This window comes from Micromesistius poutassou (assembly GCF_964030765.1).
Source record: "Micromesistius poutassou genome assembly, chromosome: 6".
In the NCBI taxonomy this organism is placed as follows: domain Eukaryota; kingdom Metazoa; phylum Chordata; class Actinopteri; order Gadiformes; family Gadidae; genus Micromesistius; species Micromesistius poutassou.
This window is the reverse complement of record NC_140276.1, coordinates 9,389,512-9,409,562: the sequence shown is the minus strand read 5'-3', so window position 1 is coordinate 9,409,562 and position 20,051 is coordinate 9,389,512. Positions and strand designations below refer to the sequence as shown.

At 52.0% G+C, this 20,051-nt stretch overlaps 1 protein-coding gene across 1 annotated transcript in view; it reads left to right on the top strand.

Annotated features, from left to right (window-relative positions):
- fat4 (FAT atypical cadherin 4) overlaps nt 1–20,051 on the top strand; it is a gene marked incomplete at both ends in the record, with an annotated part of 94,257 nt that overhangs the window by 34,431 nt on the left and 39,775 nt on the right. The window contains one exon of the mRNA XM_084469156.1: nt 14,515–14,646. Coding sequence (XP_084325282.1) covers nt 14,515–14,646 — 132 coding nt within the window. The remainder of the gene's footprint in view (nt 1–14,514; nt 14,647–20,051) is intronic.

Here is a 20,051-nt window from a genome sequence, read left to right as displayed (position 1 = left end):
ACCCCTGGGACGTCCTTCCCCAACGTCCCCGGGTCACATCCTGTGTGTCAGGGGGTCTCGTACACTCCAGTGTGGCTCAGCCTCATCCTTAACAGAGGAGCCCAATGCACCACGCCCTGTTTTAACCCCCCCCCACCCCCAGCGGTCCGGCCTCTTGATTGGATCCGTCCGGGCAGCCATGATGGATCCTCGCCTACGGCCTCAACGCTCGCTAGAGCTCAGGGTAGAGAGAGAGAGAGAGAGAGAGAGAGAGAGAGAGAGAGAGAGACAGGTTAGGGTGGGTCCAACGGCCGGCATTCATCACGGCCCTTTTTTGAGGAATAGCTTCCTTCTCCAAACACAGCTGCCGACACACATTGAGAACACTCCCTTCCCCCCCCTCTCTCCCCCCGTACCCCATGACCCTTGACCCCTGGCCCTCCCCTCTCATCACCATGCCAAGATGAGGCCAAGACGTCGTGGACAAATGTTGGCATTCCCGTTCGTCCGGAATACTGTAGCATGTGGGAGGCCAGGGGGGTGTATTATGGGATGCTGACCGCCATCTGACTCTGCTCATCAGGGCGGTTCCCACGGCGACCCCGGCTGACGACGGGAGGAGGGTATATTTACCCTCCGAGAGAGGGATGGCTGGGGGGACGCGCTCTGTCAGACGCAGAGTGTTGAGTCGGCAGGAGTGCCACGACAACGTGTATAAACATATCTGCACACACCCTCGGTCGGCCTCCAAGGGATTAACATGTCCGGAGACGAGAGACGCGAGACCAAACTGACCTAATAAGAACCTTCCAGGATTTACTATCACTGCTGTTCACTAGGATTTATTTTAGAAAACATTGTTGTTATCTGAAGCAACTTCTGTGAATTCAATGAATGAATTAATGCAATGAATGAATTCATTGGATGAATGAATTCAAGGGGGCCCAGTAGTGTTGAGGGCATCTTGCCCAAGGACGCCCACATGTGAGACTGCAGACATTGGGTATCGAACCCAGACCCTTCATGCTGGGGAGGAGAACACCTCAGCCACTACACTACCCTGTCCGTCATTGATTTAGTGTGTATTTGTTCCATTGAAGCTTCATTTTCTTTCGGTGAAGCGATTGTTTTGGGTCCTGAAGGTACCAGATGTATTAATCTTAATTTTGTGGTATTTATCTTAGCGCTAGGCAAGCATGAATGTAGCATCTGTTCCGTCCCCTCTCCGCAGATGTCTCTCGTCCCTCGCACTGTCGATACCTCAGGATGTACAGTGGTAATTCCACTAATCACTGGGGCTCTGGGTTAATGAAACGGCTCATTAATCACAGGGTGTACAGTGTTACTTCAGCTGTTCATTAATCTTCCCATGCTGCCTCGAAACTGTGACTGAAATTAATCGATATCTACTTTTTTTCTATGATTTTCTTAATGGATCTATCTATCTTTTTATTACCAATTATAGTTTTTATTTGGTAGTGTCATTATTGTAAGTAAGAGTAGCACTCCTCACAGTTCTAGTAATAGTAGTAGCATTGCTGTAATTTAAGCCTGTGTTAGCCATTGAGCTACTAGCATCTCCACCCAAAGCAGGTGGGCGTTACCCTCTGAGCTTTAAGAGCAGTTGGTCAAATCATTTATAACACCTTTGTCATTGGGCTGCTAACAGCTATCGTCGGTCCATTGGGGATCAGGGATTAGCGTAGTCACACAGTTTGTCTTAGCAGACTCTTTCCCACAGAGTTGTTAGCTTACAGGCTACCAAACAAACAAGCAGCCAGCTAGCTCATGGATTATGGGGAAAACCATTCTCGCGCCACGACAACAGAACCCTACCGTTGCGTTCGGTGTTTGTTTCACGTGAACTTTGTCGGGCTTTGTCGTAACAAAGCGGGTCTTAGTTTTGTCCCCTGGAAGCCACCCCGGGGAGACGGACTGCTATTGGCTGACCGGTGGTTGACCTGATACTGGATTTGTTGATTAGCTTCTGGATTAGTGTCTAGCGGGTTCAATCAAACATCATGCAGACCAGTGGGTTTGAATCAGGGGGTAGAAGGGTGACCGTTTTGTGGGGTCGGTGTGGCAGGGGGGATCTGGGTTGAACCCCGAATTGTCCTCACAAGACGGACCCAGCGAACCATGTCTTCCCCTCGTGGTTTCTCACACACATGCTAGCTATTTACAAGCTCCATCACAACGGCTGTTTTTTGTTGACTTGTTGTCCTTTTGACGTCTACAAGCTTTTTCTATTTTTGTTTGAGCGGTCCGGATCCTAGAGAACTAAATGGTAAATGGATCCAACATTCACCCTTTCGTGCACACATTCACACACCGATGGCGGTGTCAGCCACGTAAGGCGACAGCCAGCTCGTCAGGGTGAGGCGTCTCGCTCAGGGACTCCTCGACACTCCCGGGGATCGAACTAGTAACCTTCCGGTTACCAGCCAACCCACTCTACCACCTGAGCCACATGCCGCCCAGCACTATTGTGGTTCTGTTCTATCAGCTCACTTACCGACTCTTCGAACGATGTCTTTCAGACGTACGGCGCCCGACATCACTCTCTAAGCTGCTTCGGACAGAGAGCATGTCTGCTAAAGGAATAACCGTCGCTCCGGGCTGAGACCCGTCTAGTAGGCCACCGGGGAGCCGGGGAAGCTGGAGATCAGAGGTTGATGGAAAAATGATCCGACGATGCGAGGGTTGTCGGATCAAATCCCCCGGATGATTGGGAAAATGTGCTATGATAATCCGTCCATACGCTTGCTTGAACGATGCTGTACCGCGGCGGCGGTGGCGGCGGCGGTGGCGGCGGCGGTGTGTGGTACGTCCCGGACTGTACCATCTGGAGACGCGGGCGTCGATGTTTGTAGAGCTTTGATGTTAAAACCTGCTCAGATGGGATGAGTTACAATGGCTGACCTGCTCAGTAGAACTCCTCATGTTTAAACTACTCTACACACATATATATATATGTATATATATATAGAGCCGCAGTGGAAAGAAGCCGTTCTAGAGGATCTCAAGCTAATTCGGAGCGCTTGCAGGATGAAAGGCGTACAGTAGCTCTTTATTGAGTTGGAAATCCTTTTAATGCGCGTCTTGCTGTGCTGGGGGAGGGCGGGGGGCCCCTCACATGAAACCCACACCCATGAGAGGATCCCCAGCGAAAGGAGAGCCTTCATGGGCGGTGGAAAAATACAGACGGACAGCGGGCGAGAGACACATGGAGACACAGGGGGATAGAGAGACAGGGGAAGAGAGAGACAGGGTGAGAGAGAGACATAGACAGTGGGGCGACGGACAGAGAGGTACAGAGTGTGAGAGAGAGACAGAAAGTCAGAAAGAGAGAGAGACAGAGATTGACATCTATCTATCTATCTATCTATCACTCTATAATCTATCATCAGAACACATGTAGAAGAGGACGTTAAACCCAGTGATCCAATCTTTCGTTGTTGTTCTGTTGCGTAACGTGTAGTGTGTGTTTGTGTTGGGATGAGGACACCAGAGTAGGTGTACTTGTGTTGTTCCACGGGGCTTGGTGATGGATATTGGTAAAGACTGTTGTTTTCTTGGTTTTGGGGCTAGACCAAACAACCTCCTGGTCAGCGGATCCAGAGCTCCTCAGCCCGGGGTCTTTACCTCGCCTGGAGAGCTCCTGGCTGACTTTAGGACTGTTTGGGTGAAAAAACAAGCCTTTGTTGTCTGGGTATTCATGAAGAAATATCCCAGTACCCACAATCCTCATCTGGGAATCCTTCCTTCTCGCTCCAAGGAAACGGAGGATGAGGAAGATGTTGTCAGAAGTGATGAAATGAGTAACAGACCCTCTCTTCCTTGTCCCTCCCTGCCCCCCTCCTCAAGACTCACAATGTCAACAAGTCGATTGAAATGTACTTTGGTACAGTGTACAAACACACGACACACGCACGCACAGCCACACTCACACACAAGCACACAGCAGCTAATTGAAAGTTAGAATATATATATTTTATATTGACAAAAATAGTAGATAAAAAAGGTAAAAAGATAATCCTCCTCTTCTCCCCTTTCCTCCTCCTTCCCTCTTCTCCTTGCTCCCTTCTCCTCCGCTCTCTCCCGCTCCATCCTGACAAAACAACACAGGGTAGTTGTCAGAGCTCCGGGGGGGGGGGGGATGACGACTAACACACAGCCCCCCCCCGCTGGGCGAGACAAACCGCTTGACCCTGGCAGTATCCAGGTCACCCACAATGCAACAGTGGTGTGGAATCAATCACCACCTTCTGACCCCAGCCCTCTGACCTCCGCTCCCCCCCCCCCGGTGTGAAGCTAGAGGTGGTGGATGGGGGGTAGATGGGCGTGCGAGAGTCACCCAGAGTGTGAGGTGTTTCCTCTCTCTCTCCTCTGAGGAGGGGGGGGTGTGTCTCAGAGGCTGACAATGCATGGTGTCTATCGGTTTCCTCCACGTATTCAGAGCCGGTCAAGCGTGCTGCCTGACAAAGGGCATGGCTCCAGGCGCCCAATGACCTGGGAGGCTGGAGGATCACTTCCGCCGGCCCGGGTGGAGAGGGTCTTAGGGGGTACTGCAGGGTACAGGAGGGGATCCGGGCTCAGAGCAGAACCGGGCCGCAAACAGAACCCTGCTGAACACCGAGTCAGGGTGCCGGGTGTACCAGGATACCAGGGTACCAGCCTTTGAGTGGACCAGGGTACCAGCATTTGACTGTACCATGGTACAAGCCTTTGATAGTACCAGGGGACCAGGGTACCCGCCTTTGAGTGGACCACGGTACCAGACTTTCAGTGGACCAGGGTACCCGCCTTTGACTGTACCAGAGTACCAGCCTTTGTGTGGACCAGGGTACAAGGCCTGTTCGGGCCAGTGTAAGCCTCGGACCAGCAGGGTACCAGACCAGTATATCAGGGCTGTACCGCGCCGGGACAGTGAGGCATTGAGGCAGACAACTGAAGCGTAAATCACCAGGAGAAGGTCTTGCATTATGGCTAACTGCAGAGGAATGAGGGAGGAGCCTGCGCCGGCGTTCCGGCCAAACGGGAGGTCGGGAAATTTGCGGAACAGGAAACGTTAAGGCGGTTAACGTTAAAGTGGAGTTTTCCTTAGGGTCTCGCTCTGAATCCCGCCGACGGTGTGAACCCTTCTCTGCCGGCCCGCTGCCTTTTCTCTGGTGACTCTGAAGGGACGGACAATAAGGAGATAATTAAGACAAATGGGCCATCTTCACAGGAACAACACAACAGTGTGGAGACCCCTGTATGGTGGGGTCCATGGGACCAGGGAGAGGGGGTAAAGGGGTGTGGGGGTGCGGGTGGGGGTGGGGGGTATAGGGGGTGGGGATGTGGGGTAGAGGGGGTAGGGTGAGAGGTTGAGGGGGTGGGTTGGGGGGTATAGTGGGAGGGGTCGTGTGGTATGGGTGGGGAGTCGAGGTATAGGGGGGAGGGGCTGGGAGTGAGGGGGAGAGGGGGGAGGGTGTGTGATAGAGGATGAAGGCGTTAGAAGGCTTCATTCATTAACGAGTGAGGGAACAACATGTAGGAATTTGGTTCTTTGATGATCTAATTATTTGCATGTTTGCATATGTGTGAGTGTTTGTTCGTGTGTGGAGGCCATGACTGCATGGATGTGTTAGTATGTGTGTGAATCTGTGGGAAAGCTTGTGAATTGTTTCTGTTTGAGTGCATTTTTTGTGTGAGTGCGTGTTAGTAGGTGTGTGTGTGTGTGTGCATGCGTGTGTGCGGGTGTTAGTATGTATGTGTGTTAGTATGTGTGTGTGTATGTGTGTGTGTGTGTGTATGTGTATGTGTGTGTGTGTGTGTGTGTATGTTTGTGTGTGTTTATGTGTGTATGTATGTATGAAGGGCTCAGTAAGTCCAGAGCATCCACTCTATCAAGTTATTTGGCAGAGATCTGCTCTTCTTTACATCTCCTCTGCATGCTAAACACATCACCGTTTACCTCCTCCTCTCCTTCCTCTTCTCCCCCTTCTCTCCCTTCCCCCCTCTTCACTCTCCAATCTCTCCTCTCCTTTCGTCTCACCCTCCTTCCTCCTCACCCCCCTCCTCCTCTCTCCTGTACCTGCCTCTCCTCCTCTCCCACCTCACCCACTCCTCCTCCTCCTCTCCTCCTCCTCCTACTCTCCTTCCCACCTCAGCCCCTCCCCCTCCCTCCTCCTCTCCCTCCTACATCACCCCCTCCCCCTCCCTCCTCCTCTCCCTCCCCCTCCTCCCCCTCCTCCCCCTCTCCTCCCGTTGAGATGTGTTTCCTGCTAGATGAAGCAGGCAGATGTACGGTGGGATGACTGATGGCCTGTATGTCCTGGTAGGAAACTCAGGAATGATTCCATGAATCACGAGCAGACAGGAGTACATAGTGGACAGTGTGCGTACGATACGGTCTGCAACGCTTTGGTTCTTTGTTTGAATCTGGAACAGGTATACATGACTAGCCTTGTGCTACTCTGCACTCTGTCTTTGTTCAACTCGCTTTTGCAGCACTTGCACTTCTTTGTAGCTGTTCTGATTGTGATGGTATGCTTTGATTGATCTCACTTTGGATAGCAGTGTGTTCTGCTAAACTGGTAAATTAGTGTATCCACGCTGAACTGACCACGAGGCATTTCAAAACAACGTTCAAAACATCCTGTCTGACGGTCAGTTTGACGTCGCTCGTCTTTATAGAAGATAGAAGAATAGAAGATTGCTGGTTTGAAACTCCATCTCTACCAACGGGTCAGGGTGTCTGTACAAGCTTGGTATCAGCTGCTCGTTATGGACAGGTACGCCTTCAACCATCTGTCAGGACAACGGCAGGAGTCTGGAGGGTTAAGTTAAGGGTTAAGTTAAGGGTTAAGTCTCTGAGTGCCATTAGTCTGAACATTCGGTCACTGGAAACTAATTTGAGGTTGGTTCCCGGAACAGAATAGATTCAGGAGTGATGCAGTTGCTCAGCCCTCATCAACGGGCTGCTCACCACAGGACACTCTGCCAGTGTGTGTGTGTGTGTGTGTGTGTGTGTGTGTGTGTGTGTTTGTGTGTGTGTGTGTGTGTGTGTGTGTGATATACCTAATCAGGAAGTATCGTGGGGACTATCCAAGGTTCCCCGGCAGTTTAACGACCTCAGCGGTCCCAAAGATCCCCACACACACACATACACACACACACACACACGTACAGATACACACATACTCACACACACGTACAGATACACACACACACACACACACACACACACACTGAACTCTGGTTCTCTGTTTTCATTGAGTCATTGCTGTTCACATAAACAGTCGGCTGCAGGGGGTGCCTGGTCGCTTTCACACAACAAACACAGCGTCTGTTTCACATTACACACACACTCACACACACACACACACACACACACACACACACACACACACACACACACTCACACACACTCACACACACACACACACACACACACACACACACACACCCACACACGCATGCACATACACTAATGTATACATGCAGACACATATGCACACAAACAGACACTAACAAAAATTAATGCAAGATACACTGACTCAAGCAGGCACAGACATATAAGCACACACACACACACACACACACACACACCTCTGCATGCTCACAGACTCACTGACTCCCTGTCGTATTTTCTCACGACTACCTTCTCCCGGTGTTTATGTTCCTGGTGTCAACACCGCCACTGCTGCTGTGGTCCAACATGGTTCAGTGGATTGTCCCCTAAAGTCCTGCTCACAGTGGGAATGAAAAAACAGTCGATTGGTTCAAAGGATTCATACAAGAGCTGGGGTTAACCCCTATCACCAGCGTTTGAATCATTAATAATGACTGACCCTTTAACCCAGTATACATCTCCTCCATCCCTTCCATTCAGGGAGATGATGAACGTCATTAATGAGAGTTCAAAGCCCCACATGCGCCCCATAAGGGACGAGTGCTCCTCACAGATCCCATCTCCGCCACGCATAATTGGGTCAAACGGAGACGTGAGCAGTGCTTTCTTCTGGTTCCAAGCCCAGCTAAATCTCCCCCATCCATCACCGCAGACAGGCGCTGTTAACTCCATCGTGGGCGCCGTCCTCCCGGCCCGGGCATCTCCCTCCCGGGGGTCCTCGGGATCGATCCTTACCTGGTGAGGAGTGGCGGACATCTCAACCGGGGACTGGAGACGCTGTGAGGCCGGCTGCGCTCCTCTCTGTGGGAGAACAAGAGGCCATCTTTCTCTGTGACATCCTAACGCTATTAGGATGAGCCAGGGCTGTGAACCGCATGTCTCTCTGTTTCCTCTGGTCGTGGCTTGCTGTTGTTTCACGACCTCTTTCTGTTAATTCTTTCTTTCTCTCTTTTCCACATTCAAGGAAAAACTAACTCTGCTGTCGCAGATAAATGTATTTATTCCTTTCTGTCTTTCTTTCTGTCTTCCTTTCTTTCTTTCTTTCTTCCTTTCTTTCTATCTTCCGTTCTTTCTATCTTCCTTTCTTTCTTTTTTTCTATCTTTCGTTCTTTCTTTCTGTCTTTTTCTGTCTTTCTTTCTTTCTGTCTTCATTCCTTTCATTATTTGGCATCAACCTCGATGTGTTGTTAGGGTGGAGGTTGTGTGTTCTTGACGGGGATTGTGTGTTATTAACGGGGGTTGTGAGGGTGGGGGTTGTGCTAGCCGGGGGGTTCTGACGGAGCCACTGGGGTCATGGTGGGCGGTGTGATAAGACTCAGACTGGTGACTCTGGTCAGGGACGCCGTTTCTTGAACCTCACAGAGAGAGAACTGATAAAACAAAAATACTTTTCTTTCCGTGCGCCTTCAAAGCGTACTTATCACAAATAGGCTAATCAAGTTGTTGTTGCTGTTACCTTTCATCTCCAGAAGGAGAAACGCACTTGTGTGACCTTGATGTTGTCTAACCTTTCATTCTGTATGACCGCTTTAATAGGCTTTGGTAATTCCAACGGTAGCGCTTTGAGTCATACTTCGGGCTTCAAGGAGAAATAAAAGGCTTTCTCTCTGCACTATTACCTAGCTGTGGCTCTGATCTTCAAGGTCTAATTAAAGTTTCCACCCAGCTCGGAACTCTCCCAGGTACAGCGATGATATCGGGTTTTTATGTTGAGGAAGAGCACGGCGCTGAAAGGCCCCAGGCTTGGAACGGAGCCCTGCGGAACGCCGATTCATCATCGTTTGTTTTCGGTCTCCTGTGTCGCGGGACCTGAAGTGGCTCGGAGTGCGGGTCCAGACAGCCTGGCGTCCTATTGGTTCTGCGGGATTATGTATCCGGTGCTGGACCAATCAGAGGGCCTGCCGTGGTTCTGGGCGAGCAACACTCCTTTACAGTTGTTCAACTGCTCCTCAGAGATGACAGTGATCCCTCCTTTATTGAAACCACTTGTTCAGCAGTGTCTCTCACTCTCTCTCTCCCTCCCCCTCTCTCTCAATCTGTCTCTCACTCCCTATTTCACTGTTTCTGCCTCTCCTACTTTCTCCGTCTCTCCTCCGACTATCTGTCTCTGTCTCTCCTCTCTCTCCCCCCCACTCATTCTCCCTCCCACACTCTTTGTCCACAAGGCAGAGGTGCTGTGTGATTGTTTACTCCAAGTTTTGTTGAAGTAAACAATTATTCAAGTAAATACTTTTCCCTCTCGAGTTTTGCCTCTCTAATGCTCCCGGTCTTTCCTTCTCTCCACTGCTTTCCTTTCCCTCTCACGGTCTCCCTTTTCTACTTCTGTCTCGCTCCCTCTGTCTTTTCCCCTCTACCTCTTCCCCTCTCTACCTTCCTCTATCTCTCTCTTTAAGGAGACTAAACGGGGTTACCATGCTGTCCTGGCTTACTCTCTCTCCCTAGCTATCTTACTTTCTCCTTCCCGTCTCTGCCTCTCTTTCTGTCTCTGTCTTTTTCTCTCTCCATGTCTCTCCCTCTCTCCCTCTGTCTCTCTCTCTCTCCCCTCTTTCCCTCCCTCCCTCCTGGGGAGCGCCCAGCCTTGTCTGCCTCTTCCAGGCCGTGCTCCCATCTCCGGCGTGCTCGGGTTCCCGTCTCCGTCTCCGCGCCCAGGTCCCGTGTCGGATGACTGCAGTCAGGCGACGGACCGAGACGGAGCCTTTCGCTGACGAGGTTGCGGCGTTCCTGATTGGGCTTGTAATTAACAAACTCAACCTGAAAGGGACCTGATCATTCAGACAGCGCCCCCTCGGCCCCACTCACACCTCCTCCATGTTGGGTGGCTGAGAGACGAGGCTATAGCGACACTCGCCGTGCCTGACCCCGCCGACCCACTGGCTGGTCATTTAACGTCCTCGTAGATCTGGAGGTGGAGAGGGCTTGTGTCACCACGTCGAAGCACGCTGCTGCGAGCGTTGGAGTGGAAGGTGGAGTGGAAGGTGGAGAGCCTGGAGTCTGGGAGGCTTGAATCAAAGCTTTATTTTTAGAGCCTTTTGTGTAAAACAGCCATACACCAAAGTGTTTAACAAATTAAAGTTTGAATAATTCACAGATATTCATATTCAATCAGACAAAGTTAACTCCACATTAAGTGGCCAGGAGAAAGCTGATCTGAGGAGTTGTGTTTTTAAGACGTTATAACCTGCGACAGATTGCGATGCCCTGGGTTCATCTGGCAGACAGTTCCAGAGGCAGGGAGCAGATCCACTCAGAAGTCCCTGGTCCTCGCTGTCTTTGTGCTCGGCGCTCATTAGAGCAGAGATCTCAGCAGACGGTTTCTCCATCAGGACCATTCAGTGCTCCGTCTGGGTCTCTCCCTCCAGACAGATGCTAATCCCTTCCCAGGGTGGGAGAGGGTAACCGGGCCGCGAGCCCAACCAGGAACCACCATCAGGGACCCGATGGCTTTCCAAGACGTTGAGGCGTCGGGAGCGCTGGAAAGGGTGGGGGAAGGGGGGTCTTGTTGTCATGGAATTGGAGACGTGGTGGTGGTGGTTACCTGCCGTGCCCCTACTGACCTCTGGCAACGGTCTCGCACAAGCCTATTCGCCGGGATGTGAGCCCGCGGTCTGAGCACTAGATGGGGAGATATGAGAAGGCTCTGGGATGACTGCCTCTCCTACTGGGAAGGCTGCGGCCACTGGGATCAGATACTCCCTCCCTCTGCTGTTAAAGCACTTGAAACGCTCAGACGAGTGCCAGCCTTCTCCGCCGTTCCGGTTCCAAACTGAGATTCCTCTGAGTTCATGCTACATACTGGGACACATGTTAGCGTAGACGATAATCTGTTTGTAATGTTTTCTGGTGCTTTCGTCTTGATGTTGCTGTGTTCTCATCTCCGTATTAATCGATTGGCACATTCTAAAAGATTTCAGTATGAACTGTGGTTTCTGGCACGAGTAACGTTCCTTTGTTTGTTCATGCCTTTGTTATTCCTGACGAGCCCAGATCCTGAATCATTCCCTTTGGAAGTGAGTGTCGGTTCTGGGTACCCGCTATAATGAGGTGTTTCATGTGGGACAGATTCCTGATTCCAGGTTTTCACACATTAGATCCAAATTAGGGTCGCGAGCGTGACCGGGAACGCAGGTTAGCCGCGGTGACGCAACGGGATGGAATCATGTCATCTCAGAGGCTCCGCGAGGAACAAGGAGTTGGAAGACTCCCCGCTTCCTCCTGTGACCCCTGACCCCCGACTCGTCAGCTGAATATAATGAGACACGCAATCATTCTGAAGTGATTATTTCCTGTGCAAGGCGCACCCTGCTCACGTTTTACGAGCCAATGAGCTCGGCCGCGACGGCCAAGTGTTGCATCATCGGGGCTGTGAGGTCATCAGGACCACGAGTGAAGTCTGGGTGAGGCGGGCTCGGTGTTAACGGTGCCAATCCCAGTTGAGATGCACTGGCTGGGGTAACGGTTTACCGTAGGACTCTTATCTCTGTCTCTAATCAAGATCAGATTCGGCTTAATTAACCAGCTTCTCCTGAGGTTGGTGAAGGAAGAAAAAAATAAAGGCCAGCTTGATAATTACAAAAATATGTGCGCCCGTGGCTTTACATGCTTGTGCTGCCAGTGGGTGCTGTCTGTTTGTGTGTGCTGAGAGCTTCTTGTGGTGAAACTCAGGTTCCTCCTCACGAGACTGTCTACAGGGTCCGTGGATGTGGAAGTCATTAGAGCCAGCTATCTCCCCTCTACTTCCTGCATGTCTTCAGTTTGCTGGCTTTCTGCTTCTCTCTCTGTTTTTGTTTTTCCCTCTGTGTGAACGAGCAGTGAAACGGGATTGTCCCGGTGTCGTTCCGACCCGCTAATTGGATTGGACAGACAATCTGGCCTGATGGTTTCAAATGAGGTTTTATGGGAGAAGAGCGGACCGGATTCTATGACCGACGGTCCGGAGCAACTCGCTGCCCCCCCCCCCCAGACCCCCCTCCTTCCAAACGGGATATCGGGTTTGCCCTGAGAATTCCCCCCGACCCGATGAATCCATCACAGATCTGTATATGGCCCCCTGTCAATCCCACGGTCAAGTAATTTGCGCCGCTTAGAGGTCTCATCGCGGGCCGCGCTCGGGGAACGGTTTGCCCCGTGAATCATTCATACCGACCCATAAATAATAGAGTCCTGGCACCAGGGCTGCGGCAGCTGCAACCTGAAACAGTAGTGAGTTGAAATCCTATCTTTTACTGTGTAAACTAATGTGTTTCACCTGCCTCTGCAGTGGCCCCCAGCGCCTGGGGTTCGGGGGCCCGGGGCCGGGGCCCGCCAGACAGGTAGACCACGGACCGCCAGGCACGCACGTCCTCCCCAGCTCACTTCCTCTTCCTGCCATGAATATTTCAGCGCCGCTCTTTGATATCCGCACGTGTCCCGCGGGATCATGGGAAACAGAGTAATTATTTCTAAAAACTGCACTTCTGCCCTAATTAGTTCTTAGTTCACTCCTCCTCAGAAGTGGGCCGTGCATTATTTACACATCAAGGGGACGCGGGCTTGGAAATAAATATTCATTGTTTGTTGACTCCGCTGCGGGTCCCCGGGTCCCGGCGCTGCCGCGTGTTTACGCAGCGCTCCGCCGCCGCCACTGCCTCCTCCTCCCCGGACGCCACCGCGGCGCGGATCAAGCCAAGGCCTGCGCCGCCGCAGCCAGGCCGGCTGCGTCTGGGCGGGGGTTCAGCGGGTACACGGTGCTCCTCCGCTCCCCCCCCCCCCCGGGACCCCTCGACGCACCGCTGAATGTGGGTCAGAGGAGATGATCAGTGCAGATATGTTTCAATAAAACAATTATTCAAACCCAGAGCCGATGCTGATGTTGTTCGTGCCGTGGCATGAGAACGGGCGCTTTAGCACAGACCCCCGCTTCAAACCCTCAATTATCTGCTTAGGCCGGCCCGACTTTATCCATTCAGACCTACTGGGCCCATTCTCCACCCAGCAGACACGTCCTACTGGCCCTCCTTTAATGAACTTAGCTGCTGAAAGGAAAACCAGTTTAAAATGGAGGAGATCCTGCAAAGTGGATTTGCCGAGACATGTGAGGTCTGTCCTCCCCCCCTCCCCCCTTCCCCCTCTCCGCCATCGTCCCCATCCTTCATGGTATGAATGGCCCGCTGTATCCACCACCACCACCACCACCACCACCCTCCACCTCACCTCCATACACTGCACCCCCCAACCCCCCCCATCCCCGTCCGTCTCCCCCCCCCCCCCCCCCCCCTCCCACGTCCCTGGTGGTCCCATGGCCATAGACCCATTGTCTACCCTGTGAGGGCTTTAAAGAGAGTCCGGGCCCGTTCAAAAAGCACCCACCCCTTTTGTGCACGTGCACGTCGGGCCTTGTGTTTGCTGGGGCCAGCTGTTCTTTAGCCCCGCTTCCTTTTGAAGCTCGGCGCCACGGAGCGACAAACTCGGACTGCTGGGATCATAACCACTTCCAGCATTAATGGGAATTAAACTGCAGGAAAACTCAAACACAACTTTCCCTTATTTATAGAAGTGGTAAACAGATGGCGTGCTCCGTGACTCCGGAGCTCCGCTGGCTCGCGGCGGCCAGGCGCACCGCGGGGAGAGTGGATGAGGTGGCCGGGGGGTTGTGGAATATGAGTGGTAATGCAATATCATCTGGGCCAGACTTCAGAGCACTTGACACCGTTAAAATGGCCGCCTCACTCTCACTGTCCCGCGTGTCTGGGCCCTGACATTAGCATAGCGGTTCATCTTAGCCCTCCTGCTGCTCCCCTCTGTGGGCTCCAGCCCAAGTGAAACACCATCTCGTGGGGTATCCGGTTGTATCCAGAACAATAGCCACCGTTAGCCTTTGGCGGCTAAGCGGCGTGCTCCCAGATGCTTATCTCCATTGTCATCCAGTTAGCTGCATTGCTTCGAGAGAACAGTGGTTGTAAACCTTTGTGTTGTGAATTGGGTAAACGTGACGCTCCACTAAACACTCATTCCTGCTGTGAAACATGCACAGCAGCAATCCGAGCTCATCAGGAGAAGAAAATAGTAATTTGACAACATCGCTGATCCAACATCGACGATGATTATCATATCGTTCATGTGTTTCATGTGTTCACGGTTCTGTTTGTTCTCCTGTGCAGGTGGAGATCACTCTGCAGGACGTCAACGACAACCCACCCATCTTCCCCAACGACATCCTGGACCTGACCATCGAGGAGAACGTGGGCGACGGCTTCAGGGTCATGCAGCTGACTGCCACCGACGCAGACGAGGTAACGGCCGGGGGAACAGAGGGTTTAGCTCAGGAGGTAGAGCTGGTTAGCTGGTAACTGGAAGGTTGCTAGTTCGATCCCCGGTGTACCTGATCAAGGCATCTAACCCTAATGACCCTAACGATCTGGTTGTTACAGGTTTGACTGCTGAATGCCCTAAATGTAAATGTATATGTAAACGCTGCTCTGAGGGCTCGTTTTGAATAGAGCACTTTTCTTATGTAACATATTGGGGAGTGTTGGATGTAGAATTTAAATGATGAACACCATGGATCAAAATACGGAGTATGCATTGTATTGGACATCTGCATGTAGAATATACAAAATATGTATCAGTGCCTTTTCTTACAAGTTTTTGAAGGTAGTTTGCAATGTTGTGACACTACAAAGATGCAGAAACAGCAGGGTATAGAGAATAGTACAGTAAGATCTCAATAAGTTCCACCGCATCATCAGCAAGTCCTTCACTCTGAAGGTGTAATAAAACCGCAGCAGTACTACCAATACCACCCAAGCAAGAAACGACAATGTTAGTCTGCCCTTTTCGACCTTTAGCCCAGTATCTCCTTTCCCTCTTCCTCCCGTCTCCCTTTCTCACACTCTCACGGACGTAAGCAGAAATCCTGCTCACCAGCCCCATGTTCTGAGACACCGGAGCCCGCCAAGTGCAGGTAGTGCGGGTCACAGAGCCAGCTCTGCTCAGTGATCTATTTCCCCATCCGACGCTCTGATAGTCCCTCCGCGGCCACCGTAGTCGCCATGACATCACAGGCATCGGCCTCAATTAGCAAAAACCTCCATCTTTTCGCTGCTCCACGCAGATTGTGGACATTGTATCCCACAGTGAGCGAGAAGCCCAAAGCCCCCGGCCCTTGCCAAGGGCTGCAGTCCCTCACCCCAGCCAAAGGTCCCTCCCCCCTCGCCAAAGGTCCCTCCCCTCTCGGCAAAGGTCCCTTCTCCCTCGCCAAAGATCCCTCCCCTCTTGCCAAAGGTCCCTCGCCCCTCGTCAAAGGACACAACAGACAGGAGTGGAAACTAGTGGAAAGAGACAGAGATTAGGGCGGGGGGGGGGGGGGGATAAAAAGGCTCTGATTTAACGTTAACTCATGAGGCCATACTGGTTTTACTGCCCAGCTGTTGCCTCTGCCGTGATGCGAGCGCAGAGTGGACTCACCCTGAGAGAGCTCTAGATGCCCCGGGACCTGGAGAGGTCCTGGAGGGGCACTAGAGGGGTCCTGCTCCCAGGACTTTTATCTGGCATCTGTACGGACTGTAAACGTGAGAGCCGGGTCTATGTTTTCAACACGGCGATCTGGACGGCATCGTTTGATTATTTATCTCTTTCTTTGCCAGAGAACATGGAGAACTTTGAGGGCTTTGATCAGGAAGGTCAAGCATGGGGTTCTGAGATCACACCGCACCACCCTTCTGTCACTCCCCTCGCTCTCCTGCGTGTCGAGTTCAGCCCGCGACAGAGTCTTACCGTCTCAGGCTAAACCTCAAACTGTTTAATTAAAAAACCCAGCCGGGTTTAAGGCTCAGCGACCTATTTTTGCGAGAGAGAGGAAAAATGTCGCTCGGTGCGAAGAGCAAGAGAAATTAAGGCACTAAAATAAACTGGCGTCGTTCAGGAATTACAGGCCTTGGAGAAGCCTCTGCCAAACTTCTGCGCTACCACGAATAGGTTGCTAAATAGGAGCCTGTGCTCAGCTCCGTCCTCTCCGAGCCAGAAACAAGGCCGGCCAACGCGCTGCCCACATCCTAACGCAGGAAGCCGGAGTCGCGCTGACGCTGAGCCTCGCGATGGCACCGGCGCCCTAAGAAAAGAACCTAACATGTGTTGGAGCATATGGCGAAAGCCAAGAGCGCGAGCAGAACTGGGAGAGCTGACTGTCAGGCTTTAAGACTCTGCTGAGCACTACGCATCTACAGTTTACTACACCCGTTTCCTTCCAGCCGACCGAGAGGGTCCACGTTTGAGGGTTAAAAGGGGGGGAAAAGGGGGGGCGCCCCGATGGTTCACCGGGTAGAGCGTGTACCATATAGGCTCAGTCCTGAACTCAGCAACCCGGGTTTGAATCCTGCCCGTGGTGCTTTGCTGCATGTCCTCTCCTCTATCTCCCATACCTTCCTCTCTCTACCACTCTATAATAAAGCATAAAAATGCTAAAATAAATCTTTAAAAGGGGGGAAAGAATGTGATAAAAAGGGGCCCTGCGTTGTAGTAATGTACCCCGGCCTCTGGTGGTTGGTTTCTCAGCTCGTCCCGCGGTAATGCGCTGCCTTTTGTGCTTTCCGACAGAATGCATTTCCTTAATAAGCGTTCTGACATGACCTGGAAGGAATGTCCCAGGTACAGCCGTTCCAGCTGAACCAGAGGAGAACATTGGGTGTTTAGGAGAGTTCTCCAAGTGTGAGATTAGCCTCGAAATTAAACAGAGTAGGTTCCAGGGGCGACCGCCAGAACGGAGCGCTGGATGTCGGGTCTGTTAAATGCTGCATTCATTTTAAGGTGTGGTGGCTGTTTGGTTTGTTTCGTTTTTTTTGGTATTAAGGATATATTTTTTACTTGCAGTCCGCCCACTCAAACAAAGAGCTTCTTTTTAAACGGTGCCTCACACCCTGACGGATTGTATTCATCCAGCAGATGCTTCGGTGTAATAAAGTGACTCATCAGTGAAGCTGAGGACAACCTGAGTTTGTAAGCGATGACGGATATAGAGTGCAGAGTCGGATGTAGAGTGCAGAGTCGCTCCAGGAAACACAACTTCAGTCGGGGGGGAGTTGGTTGAGTTACATCAAAATATGTCAAAAAGCGTGGAAAAGTGCCAACGCAACAGTACCGCACAGACATCAAGATAACAGAACAAAAAATGAATTTTATGAATCCCAGATGTGAAATACGGGCGTCCCAGCACTAGTAGCCATAGGAATCACGTTAAATAAAGTAAGTGAGTTGCGCAAGGCGGTATTTCGGCCAGGGTTGTCAAGCCAACGTTCCCCACGAGGTTCCTGGTTTCCATCATCCTGTGTTTTGATTGGCCGAGCTGGCCGGACGTACAGGAAGCTGATCTCCCCGCTGGCGGTCGGGTTCACACCTCCGACCGCCGCATGCTCCCAGAATCCACTGGGGTACTGAATGAGTTTCCTTCTGCTCCGCTCTGGAGCGGGGCCCGCCCTCCGGCCCAATGCTGCCGTTTGATTGGCCAAGCCTTTCCCGCCTCTCATCAACAAGCCTGACTGTCCGTGGCGGACGCTGAAGTCAGCCTTAAACGTTCAAGGCAAGGTCAGGATAACAGTCGCCTCAATGGAGGACATGTGGGCTGTGTGTGTGTGTGTGTGTGTGTGTGTGTGTGTGTGTGTGTGTGTGTGTGTGCTTGTGTGTGTGTGTGTGTGTGTGTGTGTGTGTGTGTGCCTGTGTGTGTGCCTGTGTGTGTGTGTGTGTGTGTGTGTGTGTGTGTGTGTTTGCCTGTCTGTATGGGTGCCTGTGTAATTGTGTGTGTGTGTGTGTGTGTGTGTGTGTGTGTGTGCGTCTGTCTGTCTGTCTGTGTGGATGCCTGTGTGTCTTTGTTTGTGTGTGCCTGTGTCAGTGTACGTGTGTGTGAGTGAACTGTGCATGGACAGGCAGAATGTGCTCTATCAGCAGAAAAACCCAGGGTGACAATGTACTTCCAGTGTGTGTTGACGTCCACGTGTGCGTGTTTATGTGTGTGAATGTGTCAGAGTGTGGACATGTTGATCTCCGCCCACACACACACACACACCTCGTGGACCGTATCACAGAAATAATTGTCAGACGGCGAGTGTTGGGTACCGGACGGCCAGGCCCAGGTGGCTGATGGGATTGCCAGACCTCGAGTCCTGATTGATGACAGCGGGGCCCTTAGATGAGCAGACCCCCCCGCTGTAGGGGCCCCAGCCTCTCTGGTAATTCAATAAGCCGGAGAAGGTGAAAGCGACACAGAGTTGTAACGGTCTGGACCGAGAGGAGACGAGGGAGAGAACTCTGGGAAACAGAGCAGGACTGAGACTCAGGTCGCCTGATGATGACTGCGAGGCGAGGGTTCCATCGTAGTGACCACCCTCGTCCCTTAGGCCCGTCATGTCAATCATATATAGTTTTAGTATTGAGCGGCATGTAGCTCAGGAGGTAGAGCGGGTTGGCTGGTCACCAGAAGGTTGCTAGTTCGATCCCTGGCTCATCCTAGCTGTAGACTAGAGTGTCGAGGTGTCCCTGAGCTAGACACCTCACCCTAACTGCTCGGGACGAGCTGGCTGTAGCCCTGTGTGGCTGACCCCACTGTCATGTCAACCGTCGTGTGTGAATGTGTGAATGAACGTGTGAATGTGAGGCAGTACTGTAAAGCGCTTTGAGTGGCCACTGGTCAGAAAAGCGCGGTAGAAATGCTGTCCATTTACCATTTAGCATCAATTCAGTTCAGCTTGTATTTTCCCCACTGCTGTTTCTATGCCGTTTTATTGGGAATTGAATCCTGAAAGATTTACTCTGAATCGTCGTCTCTCGTCTCTCTCTTTAAGTTTTTTAGTTTTAGTCCTCATTTGTTTTCAGCGTTCTAGAAGTTACCCAGAGCGGCGTTCCCAACCCCCCCATTAAAGTCTGAATCAAGAGCAGAACCTTCAGCTCATCATCAAAGTAACCATGGTAATATCCTTTGGTCCGTTGCCGACGGTGATCTCAGGCGCTTGAAAATCTGTTTCCGTCGCTTGCCAAGTGCGTCTTTATTTTTCTTCCTTTTCACTCTTAAGTCTTCACGCATGTTTTTCTGCTCATAACATCAACACCCTCGCGGAGCGCGAGGGACGTATTAATAATCATAGCCACCCGACACATGCATACAGAGCGCGTATTAATAACATGAATATATTTCTGCTAGAGCTAGTTTTTTGGCTGTGAGCCATCACCACCCCAATCGCTACCGCCATCACCCTCACCATCATCAACCCCACCACCATCAGCCCCACCAACACCCCCACCACCACCACCACCATCAACCACACCAACAGCACCACTCCCCCTCATTACCCCCATCACCACCCCCACCACCATCACCCACACCACCACCCCCACCATCACCACCAACACCAACACCCCCCCCCACCCCCACCACGGCTCCCATATAAACCTGACAGCTCCTTTAGCGGCCCGCTGTGGTGCCACCGTCCCAAAGCCGTCCCTGCCATGAGGCTTAGGTGAAAGGCCCTCTGTTAGCGTAGCGGCTAACGGCGGTAACCAGAGACCCCTCTTCATCCCGCCTGAATGGGGCGCGGCCTTTGATGTCTCTTCTGCCTCTCCCGCCAGCCCGCTCTCTTTTGAGCGAGAGACACCAGCGCAGACAGCCGTCTGGGCTCGCCCATTGTGCGCCGCACAAACGTAAATGTCAACG